At 54.4% G+C, this 13461-nt stretch overlaps 1 protein-coding gene across 1 annotated transcript in view; it reads right to left on the bottom strand.

The window, feature by feature from the left end:
- Window positions 1-1292: 1292 nt before the first annotated feature.
- The window catches only part of LOC144721438 (wnt inhibitory factor 1-like), a 28337-nt gene continuing 16168 nt past the window's right edge, over window positions 1293-13461 (bottom strand). Inside the window, 2 exon segments of the mRNA XM_078599053.1 lie at window positions 1293-4788; window positions 6696-6842. Of these exon segments, the coding sequence (XP_078455179.1) occupies window positions 4670-4788; window positions 6696-6842 (266 nt within the window). The 3' untranslated portion in view covers window positions 1293-4669.

The raw sequence follows: 13461 nt of genomic DNA, 5'->3' as shown, positions 1-13461 counted from the left end.
GGCACAGGTGGTGCATCGGCCAGTCATCTCAGTCAGTCGACCCATGGCACCTGGGTCTGTCCCGTGCACATAACCTGGCACAAGCGCCGTGGTGACATCACCGCCACTTAGTGGCAAACGGCGCTTGTTGTTGTTATCATTATTATGATTATCTGTTGTCCTTCCCCCACACCTCCAATTGGCACGGTTGGCTACTTACGGGTGCGAAATAAGTTCAACATACGTACAGAAATGTCCTCTGATTCATGAGTTCCACTTTCTCTCTCTCTTGCTGCGATTCCAAGCACACATTTCCCCACGTTTCTATGCACACTATTCCACTTTCATTCCATGCTATGTATCAGCGTCCGTATTTCCGATCTTGTATGTCATAAAATTAAATTCGCACTGGTTTAAAAGTCTCATCTGGGGACAATACTCCGTTGATTTTCACCATAAAGTTTAGTTTTCCACGAAATCCACTCTCACTTTTTATTCCATCACCTTAACAAGGACGGCCACCGCATCGCGCACTTTCAGGTGCGCTTCTGCGGCCGTCTGGAACGCTCTTCCTTTCGATATTATGAAGCCACTGGGAGCTATGCACTTTTAAATCATCTCGATTGAAAACTCATTACTTTCGAACTGCGTTTTTGTGTTAAGTTTGTTACCCTTCCCCCGCACCTCCGATTAGCATGGTTGGCTACATACGGTGCGAAATAAGATCAACATCCATACATATATACTTTGACTCCGATCCACGTTCAAATACGGGCCGAGGTAAGCATCGTCATTTAAACAACATACATGTTTCAAGAGGAGTCCGGCAAGGAGTCACGGTTTTTTCCAAAATTATTCACAGACATTCTGACGGACAGCGGGTACCTTTCATGGATGTACCGGATGGCGGAATGATCACCACACTTGACTTGCAATCCAGTGCATTTATGTACCTGTTTTGAACTTCTTTCGCTCCGTACGTAGCCAACCGTGCTAATAGTATAGGTGGTCGCCGGTTCGTTTGAAGATTTCGCGGCACGGCAATTGAAACAAAAGATGCAAGTTTATTAACCCGGCCCCACCCACCCACACACCCTGTTTCTCCCGAGATGCCTGTCAAAGCCCTGTTCAGCGTGGTAGAGTGGCGCTCCAGAGGGACCCTCCAGAGCTCCCCTCTTCGAGGAAGGCTCCTTTTGCGTGAGCGAGAGATCGCAGAGCGCGCACACGTGGTGTGTGTCTCTCTCGCTCTCTCCTCTCGGTTGTCTGCGAGACGGATCGTCGGCTGCGTCGCGACAGAGACCGAGCAAAAGGCACGCGGGGGCACGAAAGTGTTTATTGAGGGCGCGCGGGGTGCCCGCCGTTTAATTCGATACACTTCACCTCGATACAATCCCACGGTTCCCTGTGACACGTGAGTTTAGCGTACATGCGATGCGTTCGGAAACTCCGTGTACAAGGACCGTCACCAACGAACACTACAAATCCCATTGTTACGCTTATTAAATAACATACAAAACACCATGCTACACGCGTCAACACAACGCCACCACAGCAGTGATATATTAAGGGATAACTTTTGCAACAAACAAAAAAAACCACGACGGTGACAACGACAACCGCAATAATATAATTAATATTAATAACACAGTATCATAACAATTATAATAATAAAAAAACAAGTTTTGTATTTTAAACAAACAGCAGCCTTTGATGACGTTACTCAGCTTGAGAGTGGCAATGATGGCACACCTCTGTGCTGGACACAGCCTGCATTGTGCAGTACGAAATCTGCGATGTGTAGTCCCATGGGCTTCAGGATAAATATCGGATTTATGGAGAATCCTCCCTGCTCATCACTCGCCATGAGAACCAAAGCCACGCGCACTGCAGCCCTTGCCATCCCCATCCTAACGGTGTCGCCGCCTTACATAGGATGCCCCTGTCCGCTTCGTTTAGTGGCTCACTGTATTATTGAGAGGTGGCGCGGTACACCGGGGGTCAAAGGGCTGAGCTGGTGGCGCTGAGATCGTTGGGTTTGAATCTGGGTCTCGGCCGGCCGTGATGAAACCTGGCTCATTGTTTCATCTTGGTTGCCAAAGATGATCGCGAATTTTTATTTAATTTTTGATCTTGTAAAATTGTATTTTTGAGAAGGTAAAGTATCATGGTCTGACTGTCATGCGGCCAAGATCTCTACAGCAAGGTGCTTGAGCAGCTGTAGCAACCTTATGGGTGGATAGGTGGTCGCTTTAAAGGACCTTATAACTCGCACCGTGAAATCTCTTTTCACGGCAACGCTCGCGTGAGGATTGTGAGTCGATACTTCTTCATCTCATGCCAATGGCAGCCAAAACTGGAATAAAATGTCGGAGTTAAAGTTGAGAAAGATGTATTAAAAAAGGGTTTACTTTTTATTTTTATTTGGAAGAGCGGGGGTGGGATGGGGGGGGGTGACAGTGTAGCATCTGCTAGCCATCTCCCCGGCGGACCTCACCCAACCGTACCATCTGTGCTACATTTTTTTTAAATCCTTTATATTAAGTTCACTTGCTTGCTTGCTTGCGCGCTTACGACTGTGCAAATCTTTCGGTCGTTTTTTTACCCACTTCCCGTGATCCAATCGAGCTGACATTTTGCACACAGACTCGTTGTGCGTGACAATTTATTTTCGTGAATTTTTTTTTCCTAAATTGTACACTTTTTAGGGAAAAAAAATTATATGTAATTACCAATTGCTTAATGGTGGCAGGCAATCATCTGACCCATAGGTGGCAGCCATCTCAAGCCAGAGCACGAGAGGACTCTAGCCGCCACGCATATAAAGGATTTATAGTGAAAAACTTTGTTTTTACGGGTTAATGTTTTTCGGGTCCAAACGCCGACACGAGCGACCTGAGCGCACGTACACTGCGCACGCTGCGTCCACGATATCTGAGCAACATTAAATACAGTTTCCGTATAAGTGACACGCGACTACGTCTACAGTAACATGAGCAGCGTTCAGTGTACACAAAAAATTGAACAGCAATAAAATAACAACCACCCCCCCCCCCCGCCCACCCCCAAACAAGACCGTGTCAAAGAATAAAAACATTTTAATCCAAACACCGTCTTCATCAAGCAGCACGAGGTAACACGGGAGACGGCGTCTGCCCCGTCACGCACAGCACGGGGGGGGGGGGTGGGGCCCATCTAGGCTGTGCCACCTGTCCCGTGCATGAGACTGGAAGCTGTATGAGGAACGTGGAATTTCCACCACTGGCTCAGGGCCGCGTCAGAGATGAGTGCCCACCCCCCCCACCCCCCAGCCTCCGGTCTCGCGATAAAAGCCCAGGAGGCAAATTGACCGTTGCCTTTTTGTCCGGTGCCCTCTCGCAGAGAGATGTGTCTGGGTGCGACTGCGCCGCTTTGAGGGCTGTCCCCTTTACAATGTCACGACACGGCATTGCCTTGAGCGCGCCCAGAGTGGATCTCGACAGATTCAACTCGCTCACGATATCATGGGGACGGGGGTGGGGGGTGGTGGCCGCGAGGGTGGGGTGGCTTCTACACGACCGACCAATGTGCTTGTCAACAGAAGCACGCCACGTGGGGTCATCTCCTGAGATGCCCGGCAGCAACCGCTGTGCTAACTCCTCAAGATGTTGATGCCGATATCAGAGAGGCGGTGTGGCCTGCGCAGACTGCTGGGAAGAGACCATCAAGGTTGGGACAGGAGACGCGACGAAGGAGAAGATCTGAGCATGCGTGGTGAGCTGCGGTGTATACAATGAGACACTGCAACAGCAACACAAAATACAAAACAGAAGTTCACTCAACATCCGGCAACTCTCTGTCCACTCGCACGCTCGCGACGCACGGCTGAGAGGGTAGCTCGTTCTTCGCAAGCAAAAACACGACGAACACTCGCTCGTTTTAGGCTGCCCGACAGCCGAAAGGGAATTTCAATGGCACCGAATCACCGCCGTCAGCGGCCACGGTTAATTTCACTGCTGGATGAAGTCCCTCCCCAAGCAGCTGCCGTCTCCCGCAATCCCGCGATACATTAAACCACCCACACCGATGTCCATGCCTCGTCTCTGTCGCTGGGTGTTCTCTCCGGCTACACTCCGTCGCTATCCGCTGGCCATCCGTCCCTTCCAGCGATGCGCCCTGCCCACTCCCGCCCGCCCGCTCGCCTTCGCACTCGAGTCGAGTCCCGTAACCCGTGAACGCTCGCGAGCCCACGGTTGCTCCTCTTTTGGGCAACGTGTACCATCTCAACACCGAACGTATAATCCCCAGAACCTGAACGGCACACGCGTGTTATAGAGCAGTACACACACGTGATATAGAGCAGTACACACGCGTGATATAGAGTAGTACACACACGTGATATAGAGTAGTACACACACGTGATATAGAGTAGTACACACACGTGATATAGAGTAGTAGACACGCGTGGTATAGAGCAGTACACACGCAGATAAACAGAGAGAGAGAGAGACACAGAGAGATTGCGCCGGGGTAACGACGACTCGAAGCCGGATGGAGGAGGAGGGGGGGGCTGCCCGCCGAGGCCACCGGTGCCGTGCGAGCGTGGGGGTCTTGCGCCGTGGGGGTCGTGGCGAGTCTCGGGGGACGGAGAGACGACGGCGGAGGAGGAGGAAGAGGAGGGGGACGGTGGGGGTCGTGCCACCCACGGCCGCCGTTACCAGATGTAGTTGGAGTCGCTGGGGGTGTCGTCCTCTGGCAGGACCTTGGCTGGCGGCGGCGGCGGTGGCAGCGCCTTCTTCCTGCCGCCAAACTTGTGCGGGCCCATCGAGGCGCCTGCCACGGAGTCCACGAGGGGAGGAGGGAGGAGGGGGGCGAGAGTTTGGCGAGCGCAAAGAGTCTCGTCCGCCGATGGCGCCCGCGGCACATGAAACACACGCGGCTTGTCCGGAGCGAACCTCCTTCTTTCCTGCCTCACTCGTTCCTCACTCCTTCCTCACTCCTCCTCGTCCTCCTCGTCGTCCCCGCGGGAGGAGAAGGAGGAGAAGGAGGAGGGGGGGTACTCGGGCGCCTTTGCGACGCGGGCGCAGTTTTGCTCCAATTCGCGGTTCGGCACGCGGGCGAATTTCGTGGCAGTCGGACGCAGTGAGTTGGTGCGGGGAGGGGGAGCGCGTCCGTAGCTCGCCACGTCGCACAACGTTGTACAGATGTCCATGAGAGAAGTTTTATTGTGGGTTAGATCGCGTAAATATATCAATGTGTCGTTAAACCAGCCACCACCCGACACAGCCAACTAGTAAGGGTTGTCACGTAAACAGAACGTGACAATTCGTCACTCGTACAGCACTAACCGGGGTGTAGTAGAGCAAATCCACAAAATTTACAAGCTGAGTCCGACGTTTCGCCAGTAAATTACAACTAGCTTCATCAGGCGGACAAGCCTGATGAAGATAAATCCTCCCGTTTCGTTCCTTGAATCGAGGGGTATATGTGGTGATGTCACTCGTGAGCCCTTCACGTGCGAACGGGCGGGGTGGGGGTGATTAGTGAATGCATCTAAATCACAATGGGTATCCGTTGCCGGGTGGGTTATTCATTTGGTGATCAACGCACATTGTGCATGCACATTGCTCTTGTACCTCCTGTCGTTTGCGAGCAATAGAATAGCAGTAGCTGCTGTTGTTGTCTTCGCTACAGGTGATCCCCATTGACCGGCATAGGCATGCATTGAAACAATTATTTGATTATTCGCTTCCGAGCAGCACTAAAGGCTGCAGCTTATATCAACGTCAAAATATTCCCTCCGCCCCGCCAGCGTCCACGCAGCCGCGTAGGTGGGCACCCCGCAGTTCGTGTGGATCCACAGGGTCTACCTGGGTCGGGACTTTATTCTTTCGCAAGACGGCTGGTCAAGGTGGAAGCTGAGGCCGAATAACCTCGAGAGGTGGGTTCGATTGAGTTAAACACACGGCTGAGAGTTGTTACATTTCAAGTGTGTTTTTGTTTTGTTTCACGTGGTGTTGTATTGTGAATGGCTTCATGTATGTATGTTGACCTTCTTTCGCACCGTACGTGCTCGTCGGAAGTGCTGCCTCCGATTCGCACGTGACACAAAAGAGGCATTGCGTCGCGTGCCGAAGTGGCTCTGATTTCCATCTCGTGCTGAAATAAAGGAGGCTGCTATCACGAGTAATCGTAGTCGTACTAGCGGATGCCGAACAGCCAACAGTGGCATGGGCAGGCAATCGCAGGCCCCATTCGAATGACGCCTAACGGTTACCAGAGCTCGGTAACCTAACGGTTACCGACCTAACTGCTACCGAGCTCTGGCACGTGTCCTTCCGATTACAACGGTTGGCTGTTGACGGTGCCAAAGAAGTTCCACATACACAAAGACAAAGACAAATATCTCCCGTATAGCCTGAGCAGACTGTTGGGGCAAGAGCACCAATGAAGTCCGGCACGGCACACGAGGTTGTTGAGTGGCTAGCACCACGCCCGACCGCCTTTGTCTCCCTAGTGGCGATGTTTACACACCGCACCAGGTACTCATTTGAGGCTGAGTCGACCTAGGGGAGGCCCAGGACCGGTTCAAATAATCGTCACCGGTATTAACCGTGAGCGGGAATCGAACTCGTGTCGCTGGGTTCGCAGCGCAGCGCGCTAACCGCTACACCACCGCTCCACCACCGCTCCCCCCCCCCACACACAGACACACACGCGCGCGTGCCCGCGACACTTACGCTTGTCGCAGAGCTGCCCGTGCCACCCCTCCTCGCAGCGGCAGGCGCGGGGGGCCACGCACGATCCGTGGGGGGCACATCCCGACCAGCACACGGCTGCTCGTGCCCGGCACGCGGCGTCGGTGGATGAAGCGTCGGGCGGCGTCGGCAAACGGTGTAGCCCGGGTCATACACACCACACAAAGACAAAGGTTCCCCCCCCCCACGTATAGCCTTTAGCAGAGTGTTGGGGCAAGTGCTGTTAGCGAGCAGCGCCTGTGGAGTCCGGCATGGCCAGGGGTGGTGGTGGTGTTTGCTGCACACCGCGCCAGGTACTCATTTGAGGCTGATGAACACACACACACACACACGTGTATGCACGTGTATGCACGTGTATGCACGTGTATGCCACTCACGACCGATGTCATCATTCGCGGTAGGTTTCTTTTGGGTGAGACCGTCGTGCAGTTACAATGCCAATATTTTACCGTTAAGCCGCGAAATTGTCAACATTGGGCTTGCCTCTCAGCATGCCGGTTTTTTGTTCGTAAACCAAATCGATGTGCATATTTGCCACGCGCGTTACGGCTTGATTTCATCCATTGGCTGTGTTGGGTGGTGGGGGGCTATCGTTAAACAATGGCATTGTACCAACACGACGAGCTCCCCCGAGGGGAACCGATCGTGAACGAAGAGGAATATCACCACGCGCCGCCTGACGGGACGACGAACGTAGAAGGGTTAGGAGAGAGAGAGAGAGAGAGGCATCACAGCATCACAGTGTCTGGTAAGTGGCGTGTGGCCAGGACACGGCCCAGCTAGCAGAGATGATGTCCAGCGGTCGAAGCTCACGGCTGAGTGGCAGCCACAGCTGAGAACGTTGCCCTGGAGATGGAGCAACGACATCGGCTCGCGTGCAGATCAGAATCAGAATATGTATGTACCCTGGAGGAATCCGTTGAGCTATAAAGCTCTTTTTTAAACAGATGCCCAGTAGTTTGTTTACATCGCATGATAGTGAGAGCTTCCGGCTACGGCTTGGGAAGGCCTTCATCCAACAGTGGATTGATGATGGCTGCTGCTGATGATGATGATGATGACAACTCGTCAGCATGGGGATTTAGGGAAGTTGCCGAAACGTCGACATTTTTTTTTACTTTTAAGGTCAAACAAAGTATTATTGCCGAATGCGTGAATTCGATTTTTTTACGCATATCGCCAATTCCCCGGATGAATTTTCAGTGTTCACAAGTGAGCATAATAAAGGTTTTTTGTCGATATGTTTACGCGATCTAACCCCCCCAAAAATCTCTATTCTGGATAATATCGGTCGCGAAAGCTCGACGACTGCTTCGTGTTACATTCACAAGTGCGGTTTGCTTAATTGGCCGAAGCGCCCTCCCCTGCATGTGGTCCAGGGAGACGGCGGCTGCTGGGGGCTATGACAGCAGCACCCTGCGTCGGCGTCCCACCGATCACGCGCCACCGTTATCCTCCACCGTTCACGTGTCACGGCTCACGCGCCACGGTTCACGTGTCACGGTTCACGTGTCACGGTTCACGTGTCACGGCTCACGTGTCACAGTTCACGTGTCACGGTTAATGCGCCACGGCTCACGCGCCACGGTTCACGTCCACGGCGCTGCCTTCATTGAGAGCGGCCGCGCGGCATCAACCCGGCGGCGCTGCCGCTCGACCGAGCGACTCTCTGGGGGGTCTCTCCCCCAGCGAGGACGATGGCGTCGCGCTCCGAATATCTCGCCGCGGCCCGGCATCGACCTCCTGCGGCGAGGGCAATGACGCAGAGTTCAGAGCGAGTCCGCGCCTGGGTCAAGGGTCCCTGCGTCGGTTGCTGCTGGCGTCACGTTTGGTCAAGCTGTCTCGTGATATTGTTGACGGCTCTCTCGGCTCCATCCAGCGATGATCGAGCGATGATCGAGCGACTTGTGTGTGTTCGTCGTCCTGTGTTAGGTCGCATTCATCGCACAGAAAGCGATTGCCACGAGCGGACCACAATTACCTCGCTGATCTTCGTCAAGGAGCGTAAACAGTCACGCGAACTCAGCTCACCCTCGCAGCAGCAGCAGCCGATTTTGGCTCAGCCGTCGAACAAAGGCGGCGCTTCCAGATGCGCTTCTGCTGCCGTCTGGAACGCTCTTCCTTCCGATATTAGGAAGCCACTGGATAAATATGCACTTTCAAATCATCATCTAGATTGACAACTAATTAGGACAAAACTTGCTGTGTTTCGTTTGTTGTCCTTCCCCGGTTGGCTACGTATGGTGCGAAAGAAATCCCACATACACACCTACACACACATACACTTCCTTTGGCGACTCCCTCCCCCTCCCAAACCACCGTGTCAGAGTTCAGCCGCGCGGCACCCTCACGGCTGCCGAGATTAGCGGGGTCGGTAATTTTGCCTGCGGTCGAGTCGAGGCCCCGCGTCTCGCCACCGCAGCCGATCATCCATCATCGAGGGTCGTGGGGGGTGGGGAAGGAGGCGCGAGATTAAAAGGAGGTGGTGGTAGTCGTGAAAGCGAGCGGACGGGCGTTCACTCATTGAAGTCGCCCCATGTGAACCGCGTGAATCGATCAGTGGGCATCTCTCTCTCCTCTCTACCTCCCTCGCTCGCTCGCTCTCTCTCGCCAAGTGGCGGAATGGGGAGAGATAAGAGCGCGTCGACACAATCCCCTCCGCGGGCCTGCGCGGATGCCAGGTGCCCCTTTCAATCCTCCGCAGTGGGAGGACGACGAGAAAAGAAAGGGGCGACAAAAGCGGGGGGGGGGTGGTTTAGGGGGGACACGGCGAGCCGCTGAAAGGGACCGGCGGCTGCAGCTGATCCAGGGGGGGGGGGCTGCACATGGGTGGCGCGCGCAGGGCCCCTCTGGGTGCATGGAGCCAAACATTCCAGAGCCCCCGCCTCCACCCACCTCCCCGTACCCCCCCCCTCACTCTGGTCGATGCTCAGTCGCCCTTTGATCACATGCCACTCGCTGATGGCTTCCGCCTGTGTGGACGCCTTTCATCTCGGCGCCGCCCCCCCCCCCCACTTCTACGCCCCCCGTCCCCCCCAACGTCCCACGCGCGCGCGTGCCCGTGCGGCTCCGTGAGCGCGCGCCCGCGATCTTCCCCGCAGAGGCCGAGCCCTGAGCGCGTCGGCGGACTTAGTCCCGGCCTCGGCTCGAAACGTCGGCGCAGTCCTGGGAGGCAAGCTTCAGCTGGAAACCCAAACAGTGACTCGAAGAGTATGACCACAAGTGGTTAATGCAGACATGATTCCTCGTAAAAAGGTTTCAGTTTGGTGTTTTTAACATCTTAACACGGCTGTTTTTGTTGCCGGAAAAGAAGGGGGAAGCCTCTTCTCACTGACTCGAAGCCGAACACGGAGGCCCCGAGCCGAGCACCAACACCGAGCCATGAGCACCAGCCAGAGCCATGAGCCAGCCCGATCCTTCGCTGCCGACCTTAACCCCAGCACTGGCCCAAGTCCTGGCACTCGCGCAAACCCCTCGTGTTCACCCTAACTCCAGCCTTGATATTAACGCTAAGCTTAGCCCTAGCCAGCACCCTAGCACATGAACCCGAAGGGAAACCCGAGCCCTAATGCTAGCTACTAGACCTAATACTAACGCCTAACTCCAGCATTAACTCTAAGCCAATAATTACCAACTACCCATAGCCCCGAACACTAACCGTAGCCCATAGCCCATAGCCCGAACACTAACGCGAGCCCCTAGCCCTGACAATAACCATGGCCCCTGGCCCGAACCCCAATCGCGAGACTAACCCTGCCCCTAACATAAACCCTGAAGCGACCCCAAAAAAGCAGGCGTGTGGCGCATTGCACAATTCAGCAGCTCTGCGCGACGCGTTACGATCAGCTCCTTAAATTAACCCGGCGCTTTGAAATACAATTTTGGGTCCGCACAATTTTTCACACTTATGGAGTTCACGCGGTGCAACGGCAGAGATGTATAAATCACATCTTTTTTTTTGTACAAATTTAAATGTAAATTCTACGCATCTATTATTCATTGCGATTTTTCTTTCTTTTTAGAATCGCCATGAGCTCGTGGCACCGTGGAGAGGTCCTTGCCGGCGAGCCGTGCAGCCTGTGTGAAATGTTATTGCCTATTTGTTTATTTATTCCTCCTACTATATTAATATCCCTTCCCTTGTGGTGGCACCTGCACACCATCCGTCTTTGGGAAATTGCAGAATTCTCATGGACCTGGGCTCGTAAAAACGAGATACATCGTCGACATTTGAATAGCTGCGAGCCGTTACTGGCAATACATTTAATCATTTGTGATTTTTTTTTTCCCCCTTCCCTCCACCCTCTCTTGCTTTCTTCGTCAAAGTCATTTTGTAAGCCTCCTCCACCGCCGCCCTGTGTGGTCTCCTCGAGTCACGGCGCAAAACAACGGCGCTTAGGCGGAGGCCAAATTTCGCTCGCAGTTTTTTTTTTTACGAGGAAGTCATCATAGCGCAACAGGTTTTGTCTTTCTTCCCTTTTAGTGTTTGCGGTTTAAAAAAAAAAACTTTCTCCGAGGATCAAGGCCGCCGCGAGGATTGCCCCCTCCCTCCTCCTCCACCCCCTCGCCCCCTTTGAGCCGCGGCACAGAGGGGGCCCCTCTTTGTCCGCGGCACCTGCGTTCGCGCCACGCTGGAATCTCGGTAAAGTCAACAACGTGCCCCGATTCCCGCCGGGCAGCTGCCGCGACGCACACAAAAGCCTCAATCCGCCACCGGACCGAAGACCAGAACACACTCTTATTTTTCTTACCCCGCTCGGGCATTCCCACCGCGTCCCGCCACTCCGAGATGGCTCTGTGACGTCACACCGAGCCCCCCCCCACTCGCCCCCCCACTCGCCCCCCCCCAACGATGGAGAAGGGCGGCAGTGATCGCCGCCTTTTGAAACGAGCGCCTCGCAGGAAAGGACGGAGGTGGAGCAATGAATCCGAGCTGCCGAGTCAGATCCCAGTGCAGGGACGCCGCGATGTTTCGGGCATGAACGGAGACCGCCTGCGGAGGATGGCGATGGAGGCAGGACTGGAAGGTGATCGGGGAAGGCCACGCCACGGTGCGAAGGCGCAGCGGAGAGAGGCACCACAGGAGGTAACCCGTGGCAGGGAATGGCCACGTGCGCCCATCGGCCCGCAAGTCCGAGGGACGAGAAGAGGAAGATGGAGAAGGGGCGAGCGAGCGTGCGGGGTTCTTAGAGAGAGAGAGGCGGGGGGCGGCGGGGGGTGCAGTTGCTGTTTGGTCGACTGGGGGTCTGCTGCTCCACAGGCTGCCACCGTCAGTCCGAGACATGTCCCATGCATCAGTTCCCCGGGGGTGCGGGCCAAACCACCCCAACCCGCAACCCCTCCATCATCCGTTGCCCTTAAACGAAAACAGAAAAGCAAAACAAACGGAAACCAAAAAAATAACAAAACACACCGGGGCACGGTGGCAGCTGCGGTCAGTTGAAAGCATCCGGCTGTTTGTACAACTGATGCGGCCGTGTTTGCTGGACTTCCTGAAGGTGTTGTGGTATTTGGGGGGGGGGGGGGACGAGGGGGAGTTGCGTGGGGTGGGTCAGGATTGTGGAGGGGAGCGAAGGGGGGGGGCGAAGGGGAGTTGGGAGCTGTCAGGGGTAGAGACACGAGGAGGATCGTGGAGGGGGGGGGGTAGGGGATTTTGAGGACATTGAGGGGCTTCTCCATTTCCTCAAAGCCCTCACCGCCCGGGCTCGCACAGAACATTTGTTGCAAGCACCAAACAAAGGCTGAGATCCTCCATGTAGCCTCATCGGACCGTAGCGGAAAGTGGTGATGGCGAGCACCTATGAAGGCCGGCACGGCACGGCACGCGATAGGATGAGTGGCCACCACTCGGCCCGGTCTCCTCATTCTCCCCCAGCACTGATGTTTACGCCACACGCCAGATCCTCATTTGAGGCTGAGTCGACCACGTCGGGAGTCTACGGATCAGTTTCGACAAATTACACCAGCGATGTGTAGGCATGGTCAGGAATCGAACTGAGGCCACCAGCTTCATAGCACGGTGCGCTAACCACTGCGCCACCGCTCCCCTAGTACGGACGGCGCCTTTCTCGCAAGGCAAACCGAAGCACATCCCATGGGGTTCGTTTTGCACCGTGACGACGAAATTTCAAAGCTGTCGGGTTTTTTTTTTTCAAACGTCCTCAAAATAACTCCGGGGAAAGTTTGCACTTTGCCACCAATTTACCATCAAAGCGCTCTCCGTGATGGTGGGGGTCCCGCAAAATTGTTTTTGCCAATATCCGACAAGGAGTGCGGCTTAAATATACATCCGCAGAGGAGATGGAGCCGGAAGGATTTGAGCGTCGAATCACGCGCCATAGTTTCCACGGGATTTCCCCAAGGACGCGAAGTTCAACTTGTGCTACTCACAGCGTAGGTTTTTTTGTCGCTTGCGCCGGTTATGGCAGGCTCCTGGTCTGATAACGACGTGTAGTGACCCAGCGCCTAAAGAAGCTCCCGGCACGTGGAGAGAAACGTCGGACATGATGCCAAACGACACGAGGTGCATCGTTGGACATTTACACGAGACTGGCTCGCCCCTCCGCCCAGTCTTATAGAAACTTAATTATTTATTTGTGTGTGAATGTTTAACTTCGTTTGCGCCGTACGTAGCCAACCGTGCTAATCCGAGGTGCAGGGGAAGGACAACAAACTAAACACAAAAAGCAGTTATATTAAAATGAGTTTTAAATCTAGATTTTACAAAGTACGTATATTGAAACATATA

The sequence above is a fragment of the Lampetra planeri genome, chromosome 11 (genome assembly GCF_965212315.1).
Source record: "Lampetra planeri chromosome 11, kcLamPlan1.2.h2, whole genome shotgun sequence".
Taxonomy (NCBI): domain Eukaryota; kingdom Metazoa; phylum Chordata; class Hyperoartia; order Petromyzontiformes; family Petromyzontidae; genus Lampetra; species Lampetra planeri.
This window is presented reverse-complemented; position numbering and strand designations above follow the sequence as displayed.